This window comes from Leucopleurus acutus (genome assembly GCF_964270905.1).
Source record: "Leucopleurus acutus genome assembly, chromosome: 11".
NCBI lineage: Eukaryota > Metazoa > Chordata > Mammalia > Artiodactyla > Delphinidae > Leucopleurus > Leucopleurus acutus.
In genome coordinates, this window is record NC_139152.1 from 78493029 (window position 1) to 78520564 (window position 27536).

At 38.2% G+C, this 27536-nt stretch overlaps 1 protein-coding gene across 7 annotated transcripts in view; it reads left to right on the top strand.

Annotated features, from left to right (window-relative positions):
• VEZT (vezatin, adherens junctions transmembrane protein) overlaps positions 1-27536 on the top strand; it is a 73319-nt gene that overhangs the window by 13864 nt on the left and 31919 nt on the right. For 5 of the 7 annotated variants that reach the window (XM_082850164.1, XM_082850166.1, XM_082850165.1 and 2 more), the window contains exons 2-3: positions 20563-20697; positions 24228-24314. In XM_082850164.1, coding sequence (XP_082706290.1) covers positions 20563-20697; positions 24228-24314 — 222 coding nt within the window. Of the gene's footprint in view, positions 1-20562; positions 20698-24227; positions 24315-25380; positions 25495-27536 lie in introns of all 7 variants that reach the window. The other 2 variants (XM_082850169.1, XM_082850170.1) reach the window with 2 other exon arrangements.

Genomic DNA, 27536 nt, shown 5'->3' on the forward strand with positions numbered 1-27536 from the left:
ATTTCTGCAGTGTCAGCTGTTACTTTTCCTTTTTCATTTCTATTTCTGTTGATTTGAGTCTTGTCCCTTTTTTTCTTGATGAGTCTGGCTAATGGTTTATCAATTTTGTTTATCTTATCAAGGAACCAGGTTTTAGTTTTATTGATTTTTGCTCTTGTTTCCTTCATTTCTTTTTCATTTATTTCTGATCTGATCTTTATGATTTCTTTCCTTCTGCTAACTTTGGGGTTTTCTTGTTCTTCTTTCTCTAATTGCTTTAGGTGTAAGGTTAGGTATTTTTTTTTGAGGTGTTTCTTGAGGTAGGATTGTATTGCTGTAAACTTCCCTCTTAGAACTGCTTTTGCTGCATCCCATAGGTTTTGGGTCATCGTGTTTCCATTGTCATTTGTTTCTAGGTATTTTTTGATTTCCTCTTTGATTTCTTCAGTGATCTCTTGGTTATTTAGTAGTGTATTGTTTAGCCTCCATGTGTTTGTATTTTTTACAGTTTTTTTTTTTCCTGTAATTGATATCTAGTCTCATAGCATTGTGGTCGGAAAAGATACTTGATACGATTTCAATTTTCTTAAATTTACCAAGGCTTGATTTGTGACCCAAGGTATGGTCTATCCTGGAGAATGTTCCATGAGCACTTGAGAAGAAAGTGTATTGTCTTGTTTTTGGATGGAATGTCCTATAAATATCAATTAAGTCCATTTTGTTTAATGTGTCATTTAAAGCTCGTGTTTCCTTATTTATTTTCATTTTGGATGATCTGTCCATTGGTGAAAGTGGGGTGTTAAAATCCCCTTCTATTATTGTGTTTCTGTCGATTTCTTCTTTAATGGCTGTTAGCACTTGCCTTATGTATTGAGTTGCTCCTATGTTGGGTGCATAAATATTTACAATTGTTACATCTTCTTCTTGGATTGATCCCTTGGTCATTATGTAGTGTCCTTCCTTGTCTCTTGTAACGTTCTTTATTTTAAAGTCTATTTTGTCTGATATGAGAATTACTACTCCAACTTTCTTTTGATTTCCATTTGCATGGATATCTTTTTCCATCCCCTCACTTTCAGTCTGTATGTGTCCCTAGGTCTGAAGTGGGTCTCCTGTAGACAGCATATGTCCAGGTCTTGTTTTTGTATCCATTCAGCCAGTCTGTGTCTTTTGGTTGGAGCATTTAATCCATTTACATTTAAGGTAATTATCGATAGGTATTTTCCTATTACCATTTTCTTAATTGTTTTGGGTTTGTTTTTGTAGGTCTTTTCCTTTTCTTGTGTTTCCTGCCTAGGGAAGTTCCTTTAGCATTTGTTGTAAAGCTGATTTGGTGGTGCTGAAGTCTCTTACCTTTTGATTGTTTGTAAAGGTTTTAATTTCTCCATCGAATCTGAATGAGATCCTTGCTGGGTTGAACAATCTTGGTTGCAGGTTTTTCCCTTTCATCACTTTAAATATGTCTTGCCAGTCCCTTCTGGCTTGCAGAGTTTCTGCTGAAAGATCTGCTGTTAACCTTATGGGGATTCCCTTGCATGTTATTTGCTGCTTTTCCCTTGCTGCTTTTAATATTTTTTCTTTGTATTTAATTATTGATAGTTTGATTAATATGTGTCTCGGTGTGTTTCTCTTTGGGTTTATCCTGTATGGGACTCTCTGTGCTTCCTGGACTTGATTGACTATTTCCTGTCCCGTGTTAGGGAAGTTTTTGACTATAATCTCTTAAAATATTTTCTCAGACCCTTTCTTTTCTTCTTCTGGGACCCCTGTAATTCGAATGCTGGTGCGTTTAGTGTTGTCCCAGAGGTCTCTGAGACTGTCCTAAATTCTTTTCATTCTTTTTTCCTTATTCTGCTCCCTGGCAGTTATTTCCACCATTGTATCTTCCAGCTCAGTTATCCATTCTTTTGCCTCAGTTATTCTGCTATTGATTCCTTCTAGAGTATTTTTAATTTCAGTAATTGTGTTGTTCATCACCATTTGTTTGCTCTTTAGTTCTTCTAGACCCTTGTTAAATGTTTCTTGTGTTTTCTCCATTCTGTTTCTGAGATTTTGGATCATCATCATTATCATTTCTCTGGATTCTTTGTCAGGTAGTTTGCCTATTTCATCTTATTTGGTCTTGTAGGTTTTTACCTTGTTTTTTCGTCTGTAACATACTTTTGTCGTTTCTTTCTTTTTTTTTTTTTTTTGATGGGTGGGGCTGTATTCTTGTCTTACTGGTTGTTTGGCCTGAGGCATCCAGCACTGGAGTTTTCAGGCAGTTGGATAGAGCCGGGTCTTGGTGCTGAGAGTAGGACCTCCAGGAGGCCTCACTCCAGTTAATATTACCTGGGGCTGAGGTTCTCTGTTAGTCCAGCAATTTGGACTAGCAGCTCCCACCACAGGCGCTCAGGCCCAACCTATGGCCTGGGAACCGAGATCCCGCAAGCTTCATGGCATGGCAGAAAAGAAACAAACAAACAAAAAAAAGGTGTAGTACAATATGAAAGAATAAAAAATAAAATTAGAAAGATAAAATATATATTAGGAAAAATAAAAATATAATTGAAACAACAGCAACAAGGTAAAATAAAACCACAACAGAAAAAAGAAAAATAAAGTGGGGGGTGGGGCAGGGAGAAACAAGCCAAAAGGAGAGGACAATAACAAAGTATAAAGAATAAAATAGGGCTTCCCTGGTGGCGCAGTGGTTGAGAGTCCACCTGCCGATGCAGGGGACACAGGTTCGTGCCCCAGTCCAGGAAGATCCCACGTGCCGCTGAGCCTGTGTGTCCGGAGCCTGTGCTCCGCAACAGGAGAGGCCACAACAGTGAGAGGCCCACGTACCGCAAAAAAAAAAAAAGAAAGAAAGAAATAAAATTAGAAAAATAAAAGATTTATTAGGAAAAACATAAATGAATCAACAGCGAGTCAGCAAGGTAAAATAGAACCCCAATCTAAATGAGGAAAAAAGAAGGGAAAAAAAAAAGCCTTGGCTATGGGGATGGAGTTTAGGCAGGGGCAGGGTTTAGGGTTGGGCGGGACCTAGGCGGGTGGTGGGGGGCGACGTTGAAGCGTGGGGTGGGGCCTCTGCTTAGGACCTGCTCGGAAGGGGGGGGCAGCCGTGGAAAGGGGGGCCTCTGGAGTGTGGAGTTCCAGGGTTTGGAGGTAGAGCCCTGGGTGAGGGTGTCGGGGGGGGGGGCTTGGGCCCAGCACGTTGGAGGGGGTCTCCAAGTGTAGAGGTGGGGCCCTGGGTTGGGGTGTAGGGGCAGGGCTTGGGTTCTGTGGGGCAGGAGGGAGGTTCCGAGGGCAGAACATTAGGCCCAGGAGCCCAACAGGCTCCCCGGTGCCTAAGTGGACAGGGAAAGCGCTGGCCCCATTCATTTCTGTTCCTTCGTGCCCCTCCCCCACCATCTCCCCCAGGGTACCCCCCATTGCTGCTGGACCCCTAACCATGGGTGGGTCTGGCTGGGTGTAGGAACTCCTCCCCTCCCCCAGCACCCCCTCAGGGTCCAGCCTTTACTTTTGCTCCCCATTCCCTCCCTCCCCCTCCCTCAGGACCTGCACGGCTGGAGGGGGCCTAGGTGGGCAGAGGATCAGGCCCGATCTCAGCAGGTTCCTGGGGGCCCAAGTGGGCAGGGGACACCTGGCCACACTCCCTTTTGATCCTCTGGTCCCCCAACTTACCCCTTCGGGTGTGGGATCCCTTCCCCTTCCCCAGCCGCCCCTCAACGTTGCCAGTCCCCTCCCACCTCCACTTCTTCTCTCCCTTCACACCCCCCCACGCCCCATTTCCTACCTGGTTGCTGACAGTTCTTCCCTTCCCCTTAGGTGTCCGTGGTCCCGTACCGGTGCCTGGTAGGTTCCCTAGTTGTGTGGAGACATGAATTCCACATCCTCCTAGTCCACCATCTTGACTCGACCCGCAACTGGGATGTTTTTAGTATACGGTGTAATACTGTTATTTTAATGATTTTCAGAATCGGAAATCAGACTCGTTTATGTCTTAAAACTAACTCAGAGAGTCAAGTGCTGTGTTAAAATTTTAATTTTAGATCAAGCAAAGTTTTGGAAACTATTCTAATCACATCCTTTCCCTATTTAAAACCTTTTTGAAATGGCTTGGTTTAATACCAATTTCCTTGATTATTGGTCAATTTTACTATCTTCTAATCTTGATCTTTTGTATTCTCCCTCCAGAAGTCACCTTTGAGTCCTCCTAGTCTGGAAGGACTGGGGATGGTCTGAAAGAAAAGGAAGGAAGAGTGAGGTTCCCAGGCCCAACTTCTGGTCCTCTGGCCCTTGCCCTAGAATCTGACCACTTTCATTTCTTCAAGGCTAGATTCCGTATGTATCTTCAAAGTTAGTTCCTTTATCTTGGAGCCTGACTACCCCCTGGAGACTGAAGTGGGAAGGACAACATAACCTCACACTCAGGCTGAGCAGCGACAGGACAAAGTTTAGAAAATGACGGACTCCATATCTAACGTGGGTATTAAGCAAGATAAATACTGATACCAGTGTTGTCATTTTGCTCTGTTATTGTAATTTCTAATTAAGATGTTTTGAGAGTAAAAATTCTCTAGTCACCTTAGGAGACTAGTTCTGATATTGCTCATTCATAGCTGTTGGATTTTTTCATCATAGATTAATTGCAGAAATTTTGAGTCATTTATCCTATCTTGAATCCTTCTACTCCTAGAGGGAAGAGTACCTGAAAATAAGAACTAATTATTTAAAGGACTAATATTTCTGCCTCTTTGCATTATTTGTAGTGCATCTAAACCATTTTTTGGTAACTTTCTTAGAGGGACAGTGTTGTTCTCAAGGGACTTTTTTACTCTATGAACTCTCCATCCATGGTAACCCTTTTCTGTAGTTGAATTCCTTTTGATATTTGTTGAAATTCATTCTTTTTTCCCTTGTTCATGACTGGGGAAAGTAACTGTTCAGAACTGGGAAAGCCCCTCTTGTCTTGACTTCTTTCCCTCCTTCATCCTTCTCAGTAAATTATTAAATGTTAACCCTTTGTTGGCAGTGTGTTCAGCTTGGCAGGTTTAGCTTCCCCTGACCCCCAGCGCTAAATCAGTCAAATGAATGTGAGATGGCTCTCACATAATCTCCCACATTTAAAAGAAAGTTACAAAAAAATCCTCTCTTGCTTGAAAGATTCTCCTTTCTTTATATTTTTAAAGGTTATTTTACATCTCTAAAGAACAGTAAGGCATGTTTTATAAGTAACGTTTGTAGATTCTTTCCTACTTGCAATAGTGATTTGACTAATGGAAGGAAATTGTTTTCATCTGTGTATGTATATATTGACAGTATTTGCTATTTTGACAATGGAGCTTGCTGTCTGGAAAAATGATACATATAAAATTGTAGGTATTGTTGTGTCATCTTATTTTTCCTTAAAATGCATTTTCAGTTACCCGTAGTACATAAAGCTTTACAGTTGTATTTTGTAATTTACTTCTGAATAGCAGCTGAGATCAGAAGCATAGCAAAATTCCTGCTTTTATCAGTATCTGTAGTAGAAAGGAAATTTATTAATGGAGATATTAAATCTGAACCTATTGACATACAAGATTGACCATTAAGTCCAAAGCTAGTTTATTACCACATATGCAAGAATAAATTTGTTTAAAATGAATTGTACAAATTTTTCTTGAGGGACAAGTCTTTGCTTTTTTTCTGTCTGGGTCATGTTGTTTCTACTATTTTGGCTTCATCATGTATCCTCGGAGCTCCAATATAGATTTTAACATTTTAAAAAATATGTAAACATCACAAAAGGTAGTAAATTAGTCTCTCTCTCTTTTATGTATTTTTATTGCATTTATTAGAATGCAGGTTCCTTTGTCTCAAGCTATGATACACAGTTCTTAAATTACTTTTAATTACTTATGTAGCTATATTAATAGCTTTCTTTTTTTAATTTATTTATTTTTATTTATTTTTTATTTTTTAATTTTTTGGTTGTGTTGGGTCTTCGTTGCTGCACGCAGGCTTTCTCTAGTGGCGGCTAGTGGGGACTAGTCTTCTCACTGCGGTGGCTTTTCGTTGTGGAGTATGGCCTCTAGGCGCATGGGCTTCAGTAGTTGCAGCACATGGGCTCAGTAGTTGTGGCTCGCGGGCTCTAGAGTGCAGGCTCAGTAGTTGTGGCGCACAGGCTTAGTTGCTCTGCAGCATGTGGGATCTTCCCGGACCAGGGCTCGAACCCGTGTCCCCTGCCTTGACTGGAGGATTCTTTAACCACTGTGCCACCAGGGAAGCCCTACAGCTTTCATTTTTTGAAAACATTGTGGAAAGGGAACTAGACTAGTAATCAAGAGACTAAGATTGATTAGCGATGATATCTTGAGTGAATCACTTAATTTCTCTAAAGCTTGTTTCCCATCTGTTATAAAGGAGTTATACCAGATCATCCTTTAGTATTAAATTTTTCTTGAATCTGGTAGGTTGGTTTACTAAATGACAGTAGGCCCCTAGGGGCTTCCATTAATTAGGAAATACAGGAAGAGATTCTGCTCATTTCCTGTCTGCTTTTATTTTTTTTTTATTTTATTTTATTTTATTTATTTATTTTTGGCTGCATTGGGTCTTCGCTGCTATTTGGGGGCTATTCGGGGGCTATTCTGTTGCCAAGAGCGGGCTTCTCATTGCGGTGGCTTCTTTTGTTGCGGAGCATGGGCTCTAGGTGCATGGGCTTCAGTAGTTGTGGCACATGGGCTCAGTAGTTGTGGCACATGGGCTTAGTTGCTCCGCGGCATGTGGGATCTTCCCGGACCAGGGCTCAAACCCATGTTCCCTGCATTGGCAGGCGGATTCTTAACCCCCATACCACCAGGGAAGCCCTCCAATCTATTTTTAGATCAAAAACCTTGGCTCAATTTTAGTTTTCCTGGTTCTCTACCAGGTGTTCTCTGAGTTCCCAGGAGCAAATCATGCCTTAAGGAGTTAGGAGAAAAGGCCCAAAGCTCAGTGTACTCCACAGGGCTATAGTGTTAGTGTACTGACTTCATTGCCTCTGGATTTTTAGAGTATTGCTATCACATGTATTGTTACTCCCACTACAGAAGATCGAATGCCTATTCATCTTTATTTGAAATATTTGAGGACATCCTTTATTTTTAAATCCACTTTGTAATTTATTTTGCTGACAGAATCTGGCCAACTATATCCTATTGTGGGATTTTGCTGATAAATCCACAATCGTTAACCTCATATCTCTTTAACACGTTTATTAAAGTGGATTTTCTACTTTAGTGTATATTTTGCCATGTTCTTTTGGTTTTACTTTTCCTTGCAGAATCTCCCTGATGATAGGGAATAATGAATCATTTTGAGATAAAGACCTCCCCTCTGTCTCTTAACAGAACCACAAATTCTGTCTCCACCTTTTTTATTATTATTATTATTTGGAATAAGGAAAAAAGAAAATAAGGTTGGATGTGATCTAATAATGTCCAAACCTCATTTTAATGTTTACTGCACGCTCTTCTCACACCCAACATTTTGCCAGTGTGTTTAACCTGGCTCTAATTTTTTTTCTAACGCAGTTAAAAATGATAGTTTTCCTTTCTCATCTTGCTTCTGCTGTACATTCAGTAAGTGCCCAATATATGCCAGTTGATAAACCATATACTGAATAACATTAAGGGTAGCCTAAGAACTAGAGAGAGCTCAATCAGGATCACTTTCTTCTCTTTCCTTAGTTAAGACCAAGTCACTATTGCTCTTTGTTTTTAATCAGTTGCGCCTATAAGCTGTGTGAGTTTTCTCCCTTTGCATCTCTTCATCTTTCTTTTGATGAATATGTTTTGTTTTGGACTAGATGCTATTGTACTTAAGTATATTTGTACTATTATATAGGAAAAAATGTAAAGTTAATGTTTTTAAAGCTTTTTGTTGTTTATAACATTTCATGAAAGATTAATTGGATAGGATGAATTTCTATTGGAAAATATCAGAAGCCTGCAGCCAGGAAAATTTATGAATATATGTCTTATCTGCTGTTGGTTTTTAAAAAAAACCTAAGTAAATGTAAATATTAAGTAATATTCTCTAATGGTATTTTTTAAACACCACTATCCCTATTACTACTTCTGCAGTTACGGAGTAATACTGAGTGGCACTGAAGAAATTATGTTCAGGTTTTTTCAAAGAACTGCTTCTGATAGGAAAATGCTTAGTAATGATGAAGACACGCCCTCCAGTACAGTGGCCATTTTGTACGGTAGTGCTGGAGAAACAAGTGGGAACCATCAAAGAAAGAAGTGTATGGATCAAAGGAATATGGTCAAGAGGCAGTAAATTTTTCCTCTAGGTCAAGTGGAGAAATTAGAACTATGCTGCCTGTGAGTAGTTTAATTCATTGGACCAATTTTAAAGAACCCTTTTAGCTTACTTAATCTTTTTAAGTTTTATGATTAGATTTTGCTTTGCTGATAATGAGGAACAATTAAATTAACACATGGAATTGGGGCTTTTGGAATAGTAATTTAGAAGTTATACTGAAATGTGTATACTCCAAAAAGTATTTCCTGTTATTTTATAATATCTTTAATTTTGCAAGGTACTTTTCTATAATATTATTCAAGGTTTAAGGTGGGGGGGCAATAAGTAGTTATTTTTAAATTATACTTTGTGATTGTCTACTGATTAAAGATAAGTGAAAGGTCTATAGAAATTCTGTATATTGGCATTATAATTAATAGTAGTGGAGAAATTTATTTCCCTTTGTAGGGTTTTGTTAACTGTGACGGTTTTAGCTCTTTATATACCAAAAGCTTCTTCATTAAAAATAGAGAAAATAGCTACCTTGTGTAATTTGGTAATGACAGTCTTGTCTTCATCATCAGCTTATTTTGTGGGGTTCTGCAGTTAGCTGGGAAGAAATAAGGAAATCATAGCAACTGACAACGGGAGTTCATCCTTTTCAATCATATTTTCCAAAAAAAATGCTGTTCTATATTGATAATCACATTTAGACCTACAGCTTTAAGCAATATTCAGATAAAAGACTTTTAAAATATTTTAATAGCTAATAAATAATTGTTTTCAGGCAAATATTCTCCATCAGATTCCTTTTACAGATATCTTTTTCCTTAAAGATTTTGTTTTGAATAAAAGATCTTTTAGAGGTTCTACTGGTATGATAGAAACTTTTTAAAGTATGTAACTTAAATTATAGTAGTTTTTTCCTGAAGAAACTAAAAATTGATACAGACTTTTAAAATAAAGTTACCTGTAAGTAATTTGATAAATTCTATTAACAAGGGAATGGAAATTAAAGGCTTCTAAGCACAGATTTATATCATTGTAAAGTCTTCATTAACAGTTACTTCTACATCACACAATTTCAGGTTTCTATGCCAATGCTTCCTGCCTCCTACTACCTTCTGTTAGTAGCTAACTACTTTCCTATTGCTTTTTGTGTTTAATATAGACTTGCAGAGATCACATAACATCTGATAGTAGTTAGCATTTTGCTTTGATATAGTACTGATGCTGTAAATAAAGGAACTGTGTAATAGTCAAGTAGATCATTAGTTTTGATATAGAAAAGTGCTCGGGATCATTCTATTCATTTGCTAAATTAAGAATTCAGCATCTTTTTAATCAGACCTTACGTTGGGCACCTTTTTCCACACAAATAACACACATGAATATATTGTCATTGTAATAACACTCTACTCTTTCAAACCACTTTTAAGTCCAGCTCATTGGATTTTTAAAACAAGATTCTTTGTAGCCAGCTTCTAGGCTTGTGTAATCTGAGGCAAATGCATATGAATTATAGCTCATCTGAAAGAGAAATGATTGGTAATAAATGTAGATATTATCGGGAGACTTATCCTGACCTGTTTTGAATTTTCTAACTTAATCTGTTAAGTAATTTAAAAATTACAAGTTCTGTTTCTGGTTAAAAAATATGCAAACTATACAAAATACTATATTAGACCAAGTTAATGAACTTATTTACTTTAAGTTATTTGCAATGTAGTGGAGTAAATAACAGCTTTAACTCTGTCAGGCTGCCTAGGTTCAGATCCTGGCTCTACCATTTACTGTTTCTGTGACCTTGGCCAAGTTACTTGGTCTCTCTGTGCCTTAGTTTCCTCTTATCTTAAATGAGTTCTGCCATAAAAGGTTATTGTAAAGATGAGAGTTAGTACATAAAAATGCTTAGAACAATGCCTGGCAGTGTGGTTACTCAGTAAATGTTTAGTGCTGCTGTTCGGGGAGGAATTTGTGGGGAGGGAATCAACAAACAGATGAGAGTCCACAGTGATCATCCTCTTGTGAGAAAAAAGTGCAGCTGGTAGCATCAAACAGAATTAGCAGCCTCCACTGACATTTCCAAACCAGAGGTAAACACTGCTTTAGCCTGAGAAATGGGCAGAGGGAGCAAGTCAAGGGCTATTTCCAGATGTCCACTACCTATGGCCCCCATAGCCTGTGGGAAACTGGAACCCTGGAATGAGTAAACAGAAAAATCATGGAGCCTATAGATCATAAGAATACCAATTCTGTGAAGGTTTGGAGGAGCTGCCATTTTCTAAAATATACTCACAGGAAAAAAAATCCAGATTTGTTTTCCAGATTTAAGAGACTGTAGTTCTGTGAAACTTAGAGCCACCAGTGAAAGGGGAATAATTTGAGATGAGGACAGCCTCAAGAGAGGGGGGGAAATATATAAGTGAATTAAAAATTGTACCATGCAGGGTCTGCATTTTAGACCTTACAGAATATAAAATCTGACATATATTAGCCATCTCTTTACTTTCTGTATTCTGATGCATTTAACAACTTGGAGCCTTGCTGACCTTGGAGGGATTGCTCCTCCCAGGTTACTAAATGATAGTACACTACTCACCTGGCTACTATCTATCTGCCTAATCATACCGGGGTCAGGTACCAGACCCTACTAGGGACAGGCCCTATGCTCCAGAGACTGCTGAAATCATCCACTTCGCCAGCCTTAAGCCTGCTTACCTTGCCTTGCCCATTCGCCCATTCCTTCCCACAGAAAGCACAATAAAGGCTCTCTCCCATAATTTCCCTCCTCTCCCTCCTGACTGACCCTGGTGCTGCCCACATGCCCATCCCTCCCTTGTGGCACAACCTGCTCCCTTCTCTTGGGATCTGTGAATATAACAAACTGTCTTTCCAATGGCAGTTGTCTGCTGATCTGTTGGCCTCACCACACCTGTACAATAAAACCTATATTTTAGGGGCTTCTCTGGTGGCACAGTGGTTAAGAATCCACCTGCCAATGCAGGGGATATGGGTTTGAGCCCTGGTCTGGGAAGATCCCACATGCTGCGAAGCAACTAAGCCCGTGGGCCACAACTACTGAGCCTGCGTGCCACAACTACTGAAACCTGTGCTCTGCAAGAAGAGAAACCCACACACCACAACGAAGAGTAGCCCCCCACTCGCCGCAACCAGAGAAAAGCCTGCACACAACAATGAAGACCCAGTGCAGCCAAAAATAAAGTAAATAAATTTTTTTAACCTGTATTTTAAAATAGTAAGACAAATTTGTGAGAGAAGGGTTAGTGGTTCCTTTTAGATCTCAGGCAATTTTGTGTTATGGTTAAGGGTGTAGGCTTTGGACTCAGACCAGCTAGCTTCACATTCTGCTGGGTGACCTTGGACAAGTTATTTAACCTCCATATATCCCAGTTTCCTTCTAAAATGGGGGTGGTAGTAATAATACCTCTTTAGAAGTTCGTTGTTAGGAGTAAATGAGGTATTGTAAAATATGCTTAGCTTAATGCTTAACATATAATAAACTCAACAAATCTTAACTATTTTTACTGTTACTCTTATTATTTTCCAGCTTCACTCTCTTCTAAAATATTGATCTCTCTTAGGGCCCTCTTGCCTTCTTACACTATGTGTTATCTTTAGCTGATCTCATTTACTCCATGTGTTTCCATACCTATATGCTATTGTATGGGTTTGCCACCATACCTGTTTGCCAAAAAATCTATTCATTCAGACTAGGCCACTCTCCTGCTCTCCAAATATTTTAGGTCCAAGTTACTCACATTTGAATATCTCACAGGTGCCTGTAACTCATTGCCTCCCTCTTCAGACTTGTTCCTCTGCTGCTATTTTATATTTCAGTAAATAGTACCACCTACTTGTTCAAACCAAAAATCTAGGAGTCATCTTAGTCATCTCTATTGACAGCCACTTTCAATCATAAATGGATACCAAATTTGGGGGGAAGAATTCACAAACTAAAGAATGCTTATTACATTTTGGGAGAAGGCGTAGGGATTAGGGGTAGGAAAAAAAGTTTTTTCACATTTTATATCTTTTTGTACTGTTTGAATTTTTAATTTAAAAACAGTAAGAAAAAAAATCCATAAAGTTGAGCTGTTGAACTCAGTTTCCTTTTATAGGTAAAGCAAAGTTAACTTTTCCTTGAATATATTCTGGGAGAAGTTAATGGTAGAAAATTACTATAACTGTAGTTAGTATAGTAGGTGCTCAATAAATATCTGGTTAGTGGTAGATGAACAAATGATGATTGCCATTTAAGTTTCCCTTTTGCTAAATTTTTCTAGTGGAATGCTGTTAGCAGTCAATCACTAGCATCTAGAAGACAGAGCAAATAGTTGATGAGGAGCCAGAATCAGAATTTGGCCAGTAGTTGTTGCAGACTACAGATTGCTTTTCTAAAAAGGTATATAACTCTTCTGAGAGAGCTCTTCTGGGGAAGAGAAGGAGAGTGTCCAGAGGGTACATCAGGATTAGTTTGGAAAGAGCATCTTAGGGTTCTGCTGGCTGTTTTCTCAGCCTGATGCAGGTGCTTGCTTGTGGGCCTATAGCATTGACAGGTGTGCCGGTAGCCAAAGGAAACCACTTCTTAGTAAGATGCCATTTGTGGAAGAAGCTAAATTTATTTAGATATCTAACTTTCCTAGTTACATATGTGGCCCAGTTAGTCACATATATATTTCTTATATATAAGAAATATATATGTTGTGACCCCAACAGAAATTTTTTAAAAGGAAATTATTTTATTGGAAAACTGAGGTTCACTTAGACGAGCAAGAAGTTCATTTAGAAATAATCTCCTAATATAACCAAGTGCTGTAATTATTTTGGTTTTATATAATATTGGTGGCTGGTTAAAATTTTAATGCATAAACTCTGATACAGTTATTTTGAAGGTAACTTATTTCACTGTTGGAGAGCCTATTGAGTTTTTAGATTGCAAGTCATGGAAAAATAACTAATTTTCCATTTTGGTTTTTGAATCATTTTCCCAAAGTAAGAAGTAAGTAATGAAAGCAGCTGCTGGGTTACTTATTTTGGGGGAATTTTTTCAACCTGTGATTCCTTATACTCTAAAACAGGGTTTCTCAACCTCAGCATTGTTGACAGTTTGAGCTGCATAACTTGTGGGGTTACTACTCAGCATTTTCCTTGGTACTGTTGAAAGCCGAGTGTACCATGGTTTTTTTTGGGTTTTTTTGGGGTTTTTTGCGGTACGTGGGCCTCTCACTGTTGTGGCCTCTCCCGTTGCGGAGCACAGGCTCCGGACGCGCAGGCTCAGCGGCCATGGCTCACGGGCCCAGCCGCTCCGCGGCATGTGGGATCTTCCCGGACCGGGGCACAAACCCGTGTCCCCTGCATCAGCAGGCGGACTCTCAATTACTGCGCCACCAGGGAAGCCCCGTACCATGGTTTTATCAGAAGTGTCATAGGATGAAACTTTTTTAGCAAAGACCTCACCTGTTTTGTTTTCTCCCCTGTGCCTACATATTACCTGCTACATGGAGGATATTTAATTAGTATTTATTATTATGAGTTGTCTAATTCTGCCAGGTTTGGCCTACTCTTCCCTTTCTGGGCTAGAACCTGAACGGTTACAACTTGTTCTATCCGTAAGGGTTTAAAGCGGTTTAGGATAGCAAACCTAATAATAAAAGCATTTTACTCATCACCTCCATTTCTGCACCAGTTAATCTTCCTTTCTAAATACAAACCAGCAATAATGGTACTGGCACTTCTATAGAATGCACCATGAATCATGCAGAAAATAAACAATGCATTAAAATGCATTCAAACTTTATATATCCATTAGTGTGGGATCTGATATCTTGGGGGGAGCATGAAGTGCAGGTAGTCTGGGACTTAAAGAGTCATTTTATTGCAGTGCTTGTTCAGCAAAAATATTGGGGTTTCCTGTCTATTTTTGTTTATTTTTCTTACAAAAATATATTTCAGTTATCAGAACAATCTTAGCACAACCAAGGACTGTTGGCATTTTTTCACTGAGCAAAATTCTTTCTGGTGCTATGATGTGTGTTTTCTGTCAGCTAAAATTTACAGGAATAGTGAACCACAAGGATTTCCTGAGGAGAAGCTCCCACATGCTGTGTCTGGGATTTCTCATATTTCTTTTGGCAACAGTAACATTCTCCAATACTACAGAATTACAGTTTGAGTCCAGTGCTAATAATTTCTCTTCAAGAAAACAACTTAACTGAAACATTTGTGGTTCTGTTTCGCTTGAACCAAGGAAAAAGTTATAACAGAGAAAATTACCTATCACCACCTACTCTGCCTTACCCTCCACACACACACAAAAAAGTCCCTTTCTAAAGCTGGATCAGCCTATAATAATACTCATTATATGAATCATAGAAATTTCTGTGTGTTCGTTTTTAAGCCTAATAGCTGCAAACCTTCAAATATAGTGGTTAAGGCTGTTGCAGTAGGGAGCCTCACCTTGCTGTAAAAGAAAAAGTATTTTATATTGGGTGATCATGTTTTATACGAAGACATTATTTGCCTCTTTCTCATTCTGACATGCATGTGCAGAGTATGAAAAGCTAATCAATATGGTTTCGTATTGCCTGTTAAAATTAACCTTTTCAAAATTATCACTTGTCGGGGCTTCCCTGGTGGCGCAGTGGTTGAGAATCTGCCTGCTAATGCAGGGAACACGGGTTCGAGCCCTGGTCTGGGAGGATCCCACATGCCACGGAGCGACTAGGCCCGTGAGCCACAACTACTGATCCTGCACGTCTGGAGGCTGTGCTCCGCAGCAAGAGAGGCCGCGATAATGAGAGGCCCGCGCACCGCAATGAAGAGTGGCCCCCGCTTGCCACAACTAGAGAAAGCCCTCGCACAGAAACGAAGACCCAACACAGCAAAAATAAATTAATTAATTAATAAACTCCTACCCCCAACATCTAAAAAAATAATAAATAAATAAAATAGTTGGGTGGGAAGATATCACTCTTCATTTTAAAAAAAAAGTTATCACTTGTCAAGTTTGGTATGGCTATTCTTTGATAACACAGTTATCAGAAAAGACTTAAAATACTCCTTCATTTCCAACTACATATCTGTTTAAGGTCTGATTTTCTTTATATACTTCATCCAAAATAAAAAATTACAACTGATTCAATACAGAAGTGGATATAAGAATCCAGCTACCTCCTGTTAAGGTAAACTTTAAGAGATGTGCAAAAATATAAAACAGTCCACTCTTAATAAATTTCTTTCATTGTGGAAAAAAATTTTTCATTAAAATTATGTTGTTTACATAAATTTATAATGGGTTTATTGTTATTTTAGGTAAGTTAATAAATGTTTCAATTTTTTAGTTTCAATTTCTAATATGGTAAATATTGTTAGACAGCCACATAAACAGAAGCTCTTTGAGAGCTTCAATAATTTTTAAGACCATAAAGGGGTCTTGAGACCAAAACAATTTGAGAACCACTGGTCGTGATTTGGTTATCTGAGATCTTTCAAATAGTGCACAGGTTATTTGGCAGTTTCAGAGAAAAAGATAATTTTATCTGCCAGACATTTTTAAAATTAATATAAAATAATAACTTTACTAAAAATCCCTTTGCATTCTTAAAAATTGCTTATGTGCTACAAGGTCTATCATTGTTCTTCTTGGCTAATGTTCAGTTTGTTAACCAAAGGATGTTTGTTTTTCATTTGTGTGTTATCATTGGTTAAATTTTTTTAATTAATTTTGGGCTGCGTTGGGTCTTTGTTGCTGTGTGCGGGCTTTCTCTAGTTGCGGCGAGCGGGGGCTGCTCTTCTTTGGCGGTGTGCAGGCTTCTCATTGCAGTGGCTTCTCTTTGTTGCAGCGCATGGGCTCTAGGCGCGCATGGGCTTCAGTAGTTGTGGCACACAGGCTCAGTAGTTGTGGCTCACGGCCTTAGTTGCTCTGCGGCATGTGGGATCATCCCGGACCAGGGCTCAAACCTGTGTCCCCTCTTAACCACTGCGCCACCAGGGAAGTCCCATCATTGGTTAAATTTAAAATTTTCTTTTGGCTCAAAGGTGATTGAATCGTAAAAGTGGAAATAAAATAGTAAAATAAATGCTACAACTCAGAATACTATCATAAACATAGTACAGCTTTAGTGTTCATATAGTCTGAGTTTATATGTGTTAGAAAGTGATATGATTTGCATTAACAGCCAAAAAGAGAAGAGTGCAGACATGAAATACGATGATGACTGGAATTAACCTTTTATTGGACCTGCAGTACCTTCATCCCTTGTCTCCAGAGGTGGTCTACTCTGAAATTTTGCCAAAAACTTAGTTACATAAAGTCATGAAACAAAGTACAATGATGGCCTTGGCAAGCCAGAATTTTCCAGAACTGTAAAACAGTGCTTTCTAGGCTGAAAGTGATGAATTCTATCACTAAAGATGAGGAAGGAACCAGAACTACTAAGGCATCATTCATAGTTGCGTAGCACAAATGGGTATGTATGTCACACCTTTGACCAGAAGCTTATGAACCAGCCAAAAAGTTATTGAGAAGTTTTTTTTGGAGAAAAGTCAGAATAAGTTACTGGTAGAATTACTATCAAAAGACACTGTTGGGGCTTCCCTGGTGGCGCATTGGTTAAGAATCCACCTGCCAGTGCAGGGGACACAGGTTCAAGCCCTGGCCTGGGAAGATCCCACATGCCGTGGAGCAACTAAGCCCGTGCGCCACAACTACTGAGCCTGTGCTCTAGAGCCCATGAGCCACAACTACTGAGCCAACGTGCCACAACTACTGAAGCCTGTGCACCTAGAGCCCGTGCTTTGCAACAAAAGAAGCCACGGCAATGAGAAGCCCACGCATCACAACAGAGTAGCTCCCGCTCGCCGCAACTAGAGAAAACCTGTGCACAGCAACGAAGACCCAACACAGCCATAAATAAATAAATAAATAAATATTTTTTAAAAAAAGACACTGTTGGACATTATCAGTAGTACACAAGGTAAACAATTAATGCTGCTGTTTTGTGAAATATGAAATAGCAAGTGTTCCAGACTATGGTGATCCAAACTGTGTATGCTCTTAATGTGTAAACAAAAAGGGAGAACAAAGTATTCATTGTATCTCTTCTGTGTAATCACTTCTTAAAAATCTGTGTTACAGATACTCCATTTTGTTATTTTGTGAGCTGTGACATAAGCTGGAAAATGAAGGGATATTGTGGTCAGTGCTGACTTAGCATCAGCTAAGTGTGCTGTAAGGAAGGACATTACAGTTTGAATAAAAAGAGGTTTGGGGGCTTCCCTGGTGGCGCAGTGGTTGAGAGTCCGCCTGCCGATGCAGGGGAAACGGGTTCATGCCCCGGTCCGGGAAGAGCCCACATGCGGCGGAGCGGCTGGGCCCGTGAGCCATGGCCACTGAGCCTGCGCGTCCGGAGCCTGTGCTCCGCAACGGGAGAGGCCACAACAGTGAGAGGCCTGCGTACCACAAAAAAAAAAAAAAAAAAAGAGGTTTGGCCCCATCCCCAGACCCCAGGCCTCCTCCCAGAGAACAATTAGCAGGCAAGAGTGTACCTCATGATCTTAATTGAGTTGGGAGTCAACAAACTAAGGCTGTTGGGCCAATTTGTATTCCCTCTGTGCCTTTTTATATGGCTGGTGAATAAAGAATGGTGTTTTACGTTGTTTTTTGTTTTTTGTGGGTTTTTTTGGCGATACGTGGGCCTCTCACTGTTGTGGCCTCTCCCGTTGCGGAGCACAGGCTCCGGACGCGCAGGCTCAGCGGCCATGGCTCACGGGGCCCAGCCACTCCGCGGCATGTGGGATCTTCCCGGACCGGGGCACGAACCCGTGTCCCGAACCCGTGTCCCCTGCATTGGCAGGCGGACTCTCAGCCACTGCGCCACCAGGGGAACCCGTTTTACGTTTTTTTAATGGTTGGGGAAAATATCAAAAGAATGATATTTTGTGATGCATGAAAATTATGAAGTTTGGTATTTCCGTAAATAAGGTTTTACTGGAACATAACCACATTCATTGGTCTATATATTGTCCGTGGCTGCTTTCACACTACTGCAACGGACTTGATGAGTTGCAACAGAGACCATATGGCCTGCAAAGCCTAAAATATTTACTGTCTGGCCTTTTACAGAAGAAGTTTGATGACCCTTGAATTAGAGTAACTCCACTTTGATCCATCTTATTTATTGTTCTTCCCCATGGGAGTTCATTTGAAGAAAGGGTTCTACTGCCTTAAAAACAAGTTTTGGGTTTTTTTCTAAAGTATGTAAACTTTCCCAAAGGTCAGCCCAGAGAGCTAGCATTCTTGTTCTTTTGCCACTCTGGGGGCAGAGCAGGGTGGGGTTCACAGTTCAGTTTGAAAATACAGATTGGGTAACTCAAGGCAATATTTGAAGATACATTATGGGTGATGAAAAAATTAACCATTTGTGCCACCAGAGATTTTAAGTCTGATAACAGGGATAAGACAGTAAATTCTTCCTGCTTATTTTTAAAATTTTTACATATTTTTCTCAAAAGAGAAATTAAACATAGCTTAAAAGGAAGGCATCTGACTCATCTTCCTGTTCCCTCAAATTAATAGCCAGTGAATTGCTACCAGTCCAGCAAATTCCCACTCTTCCTCATTTTTCCAGACTCAAAGATATATTCCCTAAAAGTGTTGGTCTAATTTAGCTACCTCTCCTCTGTTTCCATAGCAACCAGTACATTCCTGTAATTATTAATTTGCTTCCTGTCTCTGTACTAAACTATAAGTAAGCTTCTTTGGTGTCTTCCTCTCTAAACACAGGAGGGAGTATTTGTAATTTTAGGTAATATAGCACAATATTTCAGAGCACTGGCTTTGGAGTCAGACCTATCCAGCTTTCTCTAGCTGAGTGAATCTTTCCTCATCTATGAAATGGGAATAACAGTAGTAATGATGATGGTAATTTAGTTTGTTGTAAACCTTAACTGAGACGATGCATGTAAAATGCTTAGTTGAGGTTTTGCCACATAGCACTATGTCATCTGAGTGGCTGTTGTTATTGTATCTCTAATATCTGACATAATGTCTTTTTTAAGTATTAAAAATCTTGTTGAATGGAATCAAGGTTTATTTTAAACATTTACCAACTCTGTGCTTTAGAAAAGGCTAAAAGTTAAAATTAAAACTTGCCACTTATCTAGAAAGAGTTGTCCCATGGATTTTCATTCAATAGTGATGATGATGTTTCTGTTTGATGTTCTTTTTTTTTTTTTTTGGTCTGTTCCAAAACCTGTGCTCTTTCCACATAGCTCTTATAAAGTTGAGGTATAAATTGAATGCTTACTATGTGCCAAGGACTGTTCTAAATGCTTTATATTTATTTAGTCCTCGTAAGAACCCTATGAGTTAGGTATTAGTTATTATTCCTGTTTTTAGATGAGACAGCCAAAGCAGAGAAGGATTATAATTTGCCATGGGTTACCAAGCTAGTAAGAGGCAGAATTGGGATTTGAATCCGCAGTCTGGCTCCAGAGTTTGTGTTCTTAACCTGCACAAACCTACCTCTCTTATTTGCTATATGCTTTATATAGGCATATTTTAGGTAACTTTCTTGGAGTTTTAAGTTTGTTTACAGTGCTGGCATATGATACATAATACTCATTTGTGCCTGAATGAATTAATCAATATGATGGTATGATAAATTTATATTTGATATAGTATGATCATTGATTAATTCTTCTTGGCTTCAAGTAATAACTATTTTTCACTGTAGGTCCTTTTCGGAGCTATCTTTAGCCAGGATTAGCTATTATGAAGCAATCTATTCTAATACTACAAAAATTTGGACAAAGAAATTGCTTAACAAATCTACTTATATTCCTGAATTCATTTTTTCTTGCTGGTACTCACTCAAAAGAAAAAGTCTGTGTTTTATTTAGTTTTTCCTTTTTTGGGTTACTCTGTTGAATTGTTTGTTGTTTTTTTTTTTAATGTTACGTGGCATTGTGACAGATAATTCAGTTCTTTATAGAAGAAGCCTTAAAGAATTTGGGCGTACTTGTCATAATGTTGAATTTGCCCTCTAAAACTTCTGAAATACAGTTGACCTTTGAAACAGGGGAGTTAGAGGCACCCACCCGCGTATAACTTCACAGTCAGCCCTCTCTGTTCTCAGTTCCTCTTCCCGGTCTTCAACCAACCCTCCATTGTGTAGTGCTATAATATGTATTTATTTTTAAAAATCTTCATCAAAGTGGAACCCCACAGTTCAAACCCTTATTGTTAAAGGGTCAACTGTAGTAATGATCTAGAAATTTACTTTATATCTCTTTCAGAATTCTCCACTTTACCAGTACTTACAGGATCTGGGACACACAGACTTTGAAGTATGTTCTTCTCTGTCACCAAAACCAGAAAAATGCACAGTGACAGAGGGACAACAAAAGCCTCCTGCAAGAGCCCTGCCAAAAGTAAGAAGGCATACTCATTCTCTTTGACTCAATCTTTTGTTCTTTACTGACTATTTAAACTGCCTTTACCCTTATGCTTGCAAAAAACAAAAAAACACCTTGTTGGCACCTTCATGTTCTCCCTTGCACTGGTAAGACTTTAATTTTTATTTCATCAGTAGTATGTGTCTGTTTAGATAAACATGAATCCTTGCTGTTTTGGACTATCTCATGGGTAGTTTGTATAATGAATTAAAATTAATATGATTGAAGATTAAAATATATTACATATTTAAACATTGAAGTTATCGGGAAGGAACCAGAAAAATAAACTAAAACCTTAATGAGAACCCAACTGTAGGATTCCTATAGTAACTAGAATTTTTTTCTTTGAGAGAGATTGGGATTGACATATATACACTAATATGTATAAAATAGATAACTAATTTTTAAAAAAAGAAAAAATAGTGGGATAGCAAGTGTAGAAAAAACAAAAAAAATTTTTTAAAGAGAATGCAAATTATAAGAAAGCAAATTAATACTTAATAAACAGTTTCAAGGATATATGATGGAGTGGGTGTATTTACAATTTCTGATGCCCTTTATATCTGCGGTATCATTTACTTTTATACAGTAAATATTTCATAGTTGATGTACATCATTGTGAGGCTGAGATACTAGAAGAAGCCACCAATAATTATGTTCTATAAAATACATTTACTAGATTGATTCATGTTTTATTAGCTGTATTTATTAAAATAAGAAAAATTCCAGTATATTTCAGTTTTAACAAAAGGAATTCTAATTTAACAGAAAAAACTATAACCAGATTACCTCATTTCTCAAGCATTCTAGTTTAATCAGTGTTTTATTATAATTCAAGTTCCTTTTGGGAGAAGGATTTTAAAGTTTTCAATTAGTCATTTACTCTGTGTGATAGAAAGGAAAAGATCTTTCCTTCTGTACATCTTAGAAAAACTCTAAAATGTGAGGTAAACAAGCTGGGCCCAATTGCAACAGCAGAGTAAACACCAGAGAAATGTGGGGTTTTTTTCCACTAACACTCACAAGGTGGGAGTTAGGGGAGCAAGAGTCCTCTGTACTTAAACCCTTTCTTCTCCTTGCTCCTTTCAAATATGAGTGTTCCTGGGAAAAGTTTTGAAAGCAAAACCTAAAGATATATCTAAAAGATTATTGGGACTTCCCTGGTGGTCCAGTGGCTAAGACTTCGCGCTCCCAATGCAGGGGGCCCGGGTTCAATCCCTGGTTGGGGAACTAGATATCACATGCTGCAACTAAGAGTTTGCATGCCGCAACTGAAGATCCTGCATGCCACAGTGGGGATCCTGAGTGCCACAACTAAGACCCGGCATGGCCAAATAAATAAATATTTTTTAAAAATAATAAAAATAAAAGATTATTTACAGACTAAAATTTGAATTTGAGATTACTTGGCAACAAAAGACAAAGAATGGGCCAAGGGATAGTGCTAGGGCAGGAAATGGACATTGACCTCTTGTGTGTGTGAGTGTGTGTGTGTAAACTTGGGTTTTGTAAGTATTTAATTTTCATTTATGACAGGTATTTTTACATATAGAAATGTTGTTATTAATTTATAAATAAATGAGAGTTTAAAATTTCATCCTCTTAGAAACAGAGGAACAGTAAAAAGCATAGCCAGAGGGTGTTTTTCAAAATTACCACATGTCTAGAAAATTCATTTAGTCTTCATATTACACATTTCAACTGTACAAGCTATATCTTTCTAGAATGGAGTTTTTCTAGATATGAAGCAGCTAAATTTTAGAAAGATTTGTTATTCCTTCTTAGGGGATATATTTTTAGAATTGCCCCCCAAATTCTGTTCAAGCTATGAAGTAGCAGTTATTTTCTTTGGAAAGCAAATTTTCTGTATGAGTTCATGATGAAACAGTTATTAGCATTAATCACCCTTTTTAAACTTTTTTTTTTAATGTGATTGTTAAAGTACTTATTGAGTAGTCTGTACTGGTATTCTTCTCATGAATATTCATTCTCTGTATATTTTTCTGGTTTCTGTTCCTGTGATTATTCTTAAACATTCCTCCCACAAAGTTTCAGCATCAGTCCTCTTTGCTTGATCTGTTTTCTCTGAGCTATCTCATCTACTTTCTTACCCTCATTGGCCACTTTTGTTTATTCTCCATTTTCACTGAGTTCCGGATACTTGTTAGACATTTCCATTTGCCTGTGCTCCAGGCAACTCAGATTCAACATGTCTAAAGCAACTTTTTTTTCTCAGCATTCCTGAAACAAAATATCCTTTCTGTATTCCCAAATTACCACCCTCTCAATTATCTTGCAATTTCCCATCACTCCCACATTGATTTGGTCATTAAGTGACTCAACTTCTTTGTCTCTAAAAGCCAATCCTTACTCATTACCATTTTTGCTACCCTAGTTCAAGGCTTTATCATTATTTAGCTGGGCTGTTGTATATCCTTCTAATCATGCTTCTTGGCAGAGCTCATTCCCTGCTAGTACAGCCTCTGCACTGTTGCCAGTTATTTTTCTAAAGTGCTGATTTTTATTGTTTCACTTCCTTATATAAAAACCTTTGGTGACTCCTCACAGTCTATAGGATAAATTCTAAACTGTTATTAAGACCACAGTCTTTTACAATCTCAGTGTACCTTTTAAACTTCATTATTCTTCCCTTGGGTCTTAACTGTCCCAAACTATGCCACCATCCCCAATGGCATGTACTTCCATGGCTCTCTCCTTTATTCATCCTTTCCCCTTGCCTGGAGTGTTCTTCCCTCCGTTGTTATTAAATTCCTATTCATCTATTAGGGCTTAGCTCCAGTGTCAGCTCCTCTTGACCTCCTTTTTCCCACACTTTTTCAGATTTTACATTGGTTTGTAATTATTTGTACTGTCTCTTCTAAGTTCTTGAAAACAGCAGTTATGTATATTCATCTTTGTTCCCATGACCCTTTTTCAGTACCTGGAATATAATAGTCACTCAATGAAAGTAAACTCCATTTACTGGCCTGCTCAGGAAATGGGCTATTAAGGTAAATTGAATTTTTGATTGATTCAATAATATAACTTTTATTTCAATATGAGACAGTTTTTCTAAAATTGATTAAAATATCTTTCTGCCTTAGTATTATAGAATGAAATGTTCTTAATATTTGAGAACTTGGAGTACTTGGTTTTCATTTTGAAATACATACCCAATACCACCGTCATGTGGACATAGGTAGTATATAGTGTACCCAAGATACGTAGGTTTACAGGTCTCATTCCAAACTCACTGAATCTGAATCTTCAGTTGGGGGGCCCAGGAGTATGTTTCTGACTGAATCCTCCAGGTGATTCTGATGTGTGAGTAAATTGGGGATCTAATAAGGAGGCTGCAACACACTGGCAAAGCATATAATATAACCTAGATGACTTTTTTCTTTTTCTGATAAAAATTATGATTAATTAGAAGTAAGTTATTTGAAGTTTTTCTGCTATTGAGGTGTGGTTTAATAATCCTTTACAATGTCATTCATCTCCTTCAGCGAGGCATCCTGTTAAAAGTGGCTGAAACCATCAAAAGCTGGATTTTGGTTCAGTGCAGTAAGAATGATGACTTACTTCACAAGTTGGTGAGTGTTCACTTCTTTTTTGTCACTTTTCAGGACTCCGGTTTATTAGTGAGAAAATTGATGAATCCGAATTTGTTTTGCTACTGATTTGGGCAGTGATTGATTTTGATTAGAAATTCTGGGCCGTTATTCAAAAGGAGACTGATCTGCTTCATGAAGTGTTAAAGTTTGTTTGTATCACCTAAGGGGAAAAAAAAAAGGAAAGGAAGTTCTTCAGTAACTGGGGATCGTTGCATTTGGACTCATTAGTATTATCTTCTAAGAGGTTATTAGCCACTGAGAATAGGATATTCTGGTAATTATTGAAGCCCTATTTGTTAGAGTACTCATTTCCTGCGGCCGTCTTCCTCCATTGACAGGTATTTCTCTCCGTGAGGAAGGGAATAGATCTATTAGTGGGATCCTCCCCCTTTTCATTAGGAACTTGACTGTCTCTATTCCACAGCCTATGTTTACAAAGTTTGGGCAAAATCAATAGTGGTTCCTCCCTAATTTATTTATCATTAATCTACCATTCTCTGACTTCATATATAAAAGTTAGTCTTCCGGGACTGATAAATCACAGAATTTCCCAAAGGCTAGCTTGATCTCTGAGCCCCAAGAGGGAGTACATCTTAACAATATGAAGTCTAGGTAATATAGCTAAAAAAATTAAAGTTTTAAAATTCTTATGACTCTCACAAGTAAGCAGATTTCAGAATCTTCTGCTGCCCTGTGACCTTAAGATGATAATTATCATTCTTGTAAACTATCATTTGTCAAAGGATGTTTACAAAGTGCTTTCACATTTTGATTTGTTAATCCAAACGCTGTATAAGGTTTAGTGTGTTCTACCATTTGGAAGCCTGAGGTTCAGACATTTTAGTTTGGTTAAGAATACTTATTAAGTGAATTGTTGAAGAATGTTCAGCTAGAAAGTAAATCAGAATTTGAACTCGGGTCTCCTGGTTTCAAATCCCAGGTTCTTTTCATTATAATGTACCACCTTTCTAACTTGAGTAGTACTATGTTTTGACTGACTAAAATTACTTTTTTAGCAATCTATATGGGCAAGTTCTCTGTTCAGGGTTTCGTCTTCATAGGTGCGTTGAAAAGGTCAATGAAGTGTCTTGTCATCTACGTAGACATCATCTCTAGCCAGGTGGAGCCATCCTCATTCTTCAGTGATACTAGGACTGTGGTAAGGTATACGGATCCATATACATTTTTCTGTGGTTTAATCATAGTCTGCATAGTCCTGATCTTTTCATTCTTGGTTCTTTATCACTGGCCACATGCTTCATGTCATATTTCACTGTAAAGTACCAGCTTCTGAATGCATCTCTTTTGTGCCTATATTATGCAGAATTGTAGGAAGTACATTCCTGAGAAATAGTTTACTAGTAATGGAACAAGGAATTGACCAGTTAGCATCTGGCATGAGATTGCTTGACTCTTCCCCTTGATTATGAAATATTTTAAAATTTGTTATCTATACAGACATTGAACCAGTCTCTTCCTTTTATAAAGATACTGGCAATTGCTCCATGATATCTGAACATTTTACCATTGTTCATTTTCATTAAGGTAATACTTTTCTTCTTAAAGGTTAAAAAAAAAATTCCTTTATAGCAAGTATGATGTTAGTGGTATTGGCACTTTTTAAGTGCTTTTTAGCCTATAAAGTGCTATCATACATTATTTCACTTGATCCTCATCAGCTTTATTAAATAGCGCTATATATTAAAAAGCGTGTAAGATCATTGAAGTATATTGACACATGAATAAGTTCTCTTCTCCATCCCTAGGGGCCAAAATAGAAATCTCTTTATTCTTTAGCTGTGCTTCTCATAGTCTTTTCATTCCATCCAAGCGGAATTCTTCCTAAGTTATCTTCTCATGCTATTTCTCTGTTTAAATTCTAAAAAGAACCCTACTACCTATCAAATCAAGTCCAATTCATCACTTTGGCTGGCATGAAAGAGTCTGCGTAATTTGGCCCTAATCTACCTTTCCAGCTTTATCCCCCAATATTTTCATCAGCCCAATACACTCTTCCTTTTCCTTTATTCCTTGCCTATTCTCTATGTCTATATTTGTACTATTATGCTGTGAAATTTGTTCCATTTTTCTATTTTTGGAATCTTTCCAATAAGCAGTACTAGCTCTTCCTCAAGGCCTTTCCTAGAAACTTCAGTCTGTTGGATCTCTTATTTTCTGCAGCCACCTTATAATAATTATCTGTGCTATGTTCTGTAAGTTTTTGTATTCTGTGAGCTTTTCTTTATTGTATTTTTAATTATTTCATATGTACTAACAACACTAACAGCTAACACTTACATAGCGCTTACTGTGCGCCAGATATTCTTAGTAGTTTATAAATACTTACTTATTTAATCCTTGCAACAACCCTGTGAAGTGGGTACTGTTATTATCCTCACTTTGCAGATGAGGAAACTGGAACAGAAAGGTTATATTAACTTGCTTAAGTTGTGGGACCAAAATATAAACCCAGGCACTAAGTCTTGATACTTGTTGGGGGCGAGCCAAAGTTCACGTAGCACACCTCCCCCCAGCACAGAGCACCCATACTATTAATACTGCCTCGAATCACACTGGTTTTGGGGAGGCTTTATCCCAGTTCTGCAACAGGTCTGATGCCAAGGAGTGGTGTTGAAGAAAGTGAGTTCCTGATTAAGCGGCATGCCCATAAGAGGGTCTGTGAAGAGGAAGAGTTCCCAATCTGCATTAACAGCCTCCTCCCTCTGTCAGCCTTAGCCTTCATTTAATTAGGCTTCTTTAAACTTACCCCTATACAATTACTTAGAGGTCTCATAAAAGGCCTGATTTCAAGTTTTTGTAGCAAAAGTTTTATTTTTAGTACTTGTATTTGAATATGGTCATGTCTGATTGGGGAATCCAAACCAAATTATAAGGCCAATATGTGAAGGTTTATTTTAAGGATTACTGGAAAAGCTACCATGCTCCACCCCCTGCCCTCCTGCCTTCCATTGCCCACCTGCTGTTGCTACCCTGCAGCCCACTTCCCCCTCTTCACCCCTAACAGTAATATAAAGTGAGTTGTGCTGTTCTCTCTTTATGAAAGTGGGGTGGAATGTCGAAAAACTAAGTAGTTCCTAATGTTAGGATTGTAAGAGAGAGGAGGCAGTAGTTCAAATATGAACCATAAAAGTGCTGCAGAGGTATGTGCAGGGTGTATCAGTAGATGGTAAAAAAGCCTTA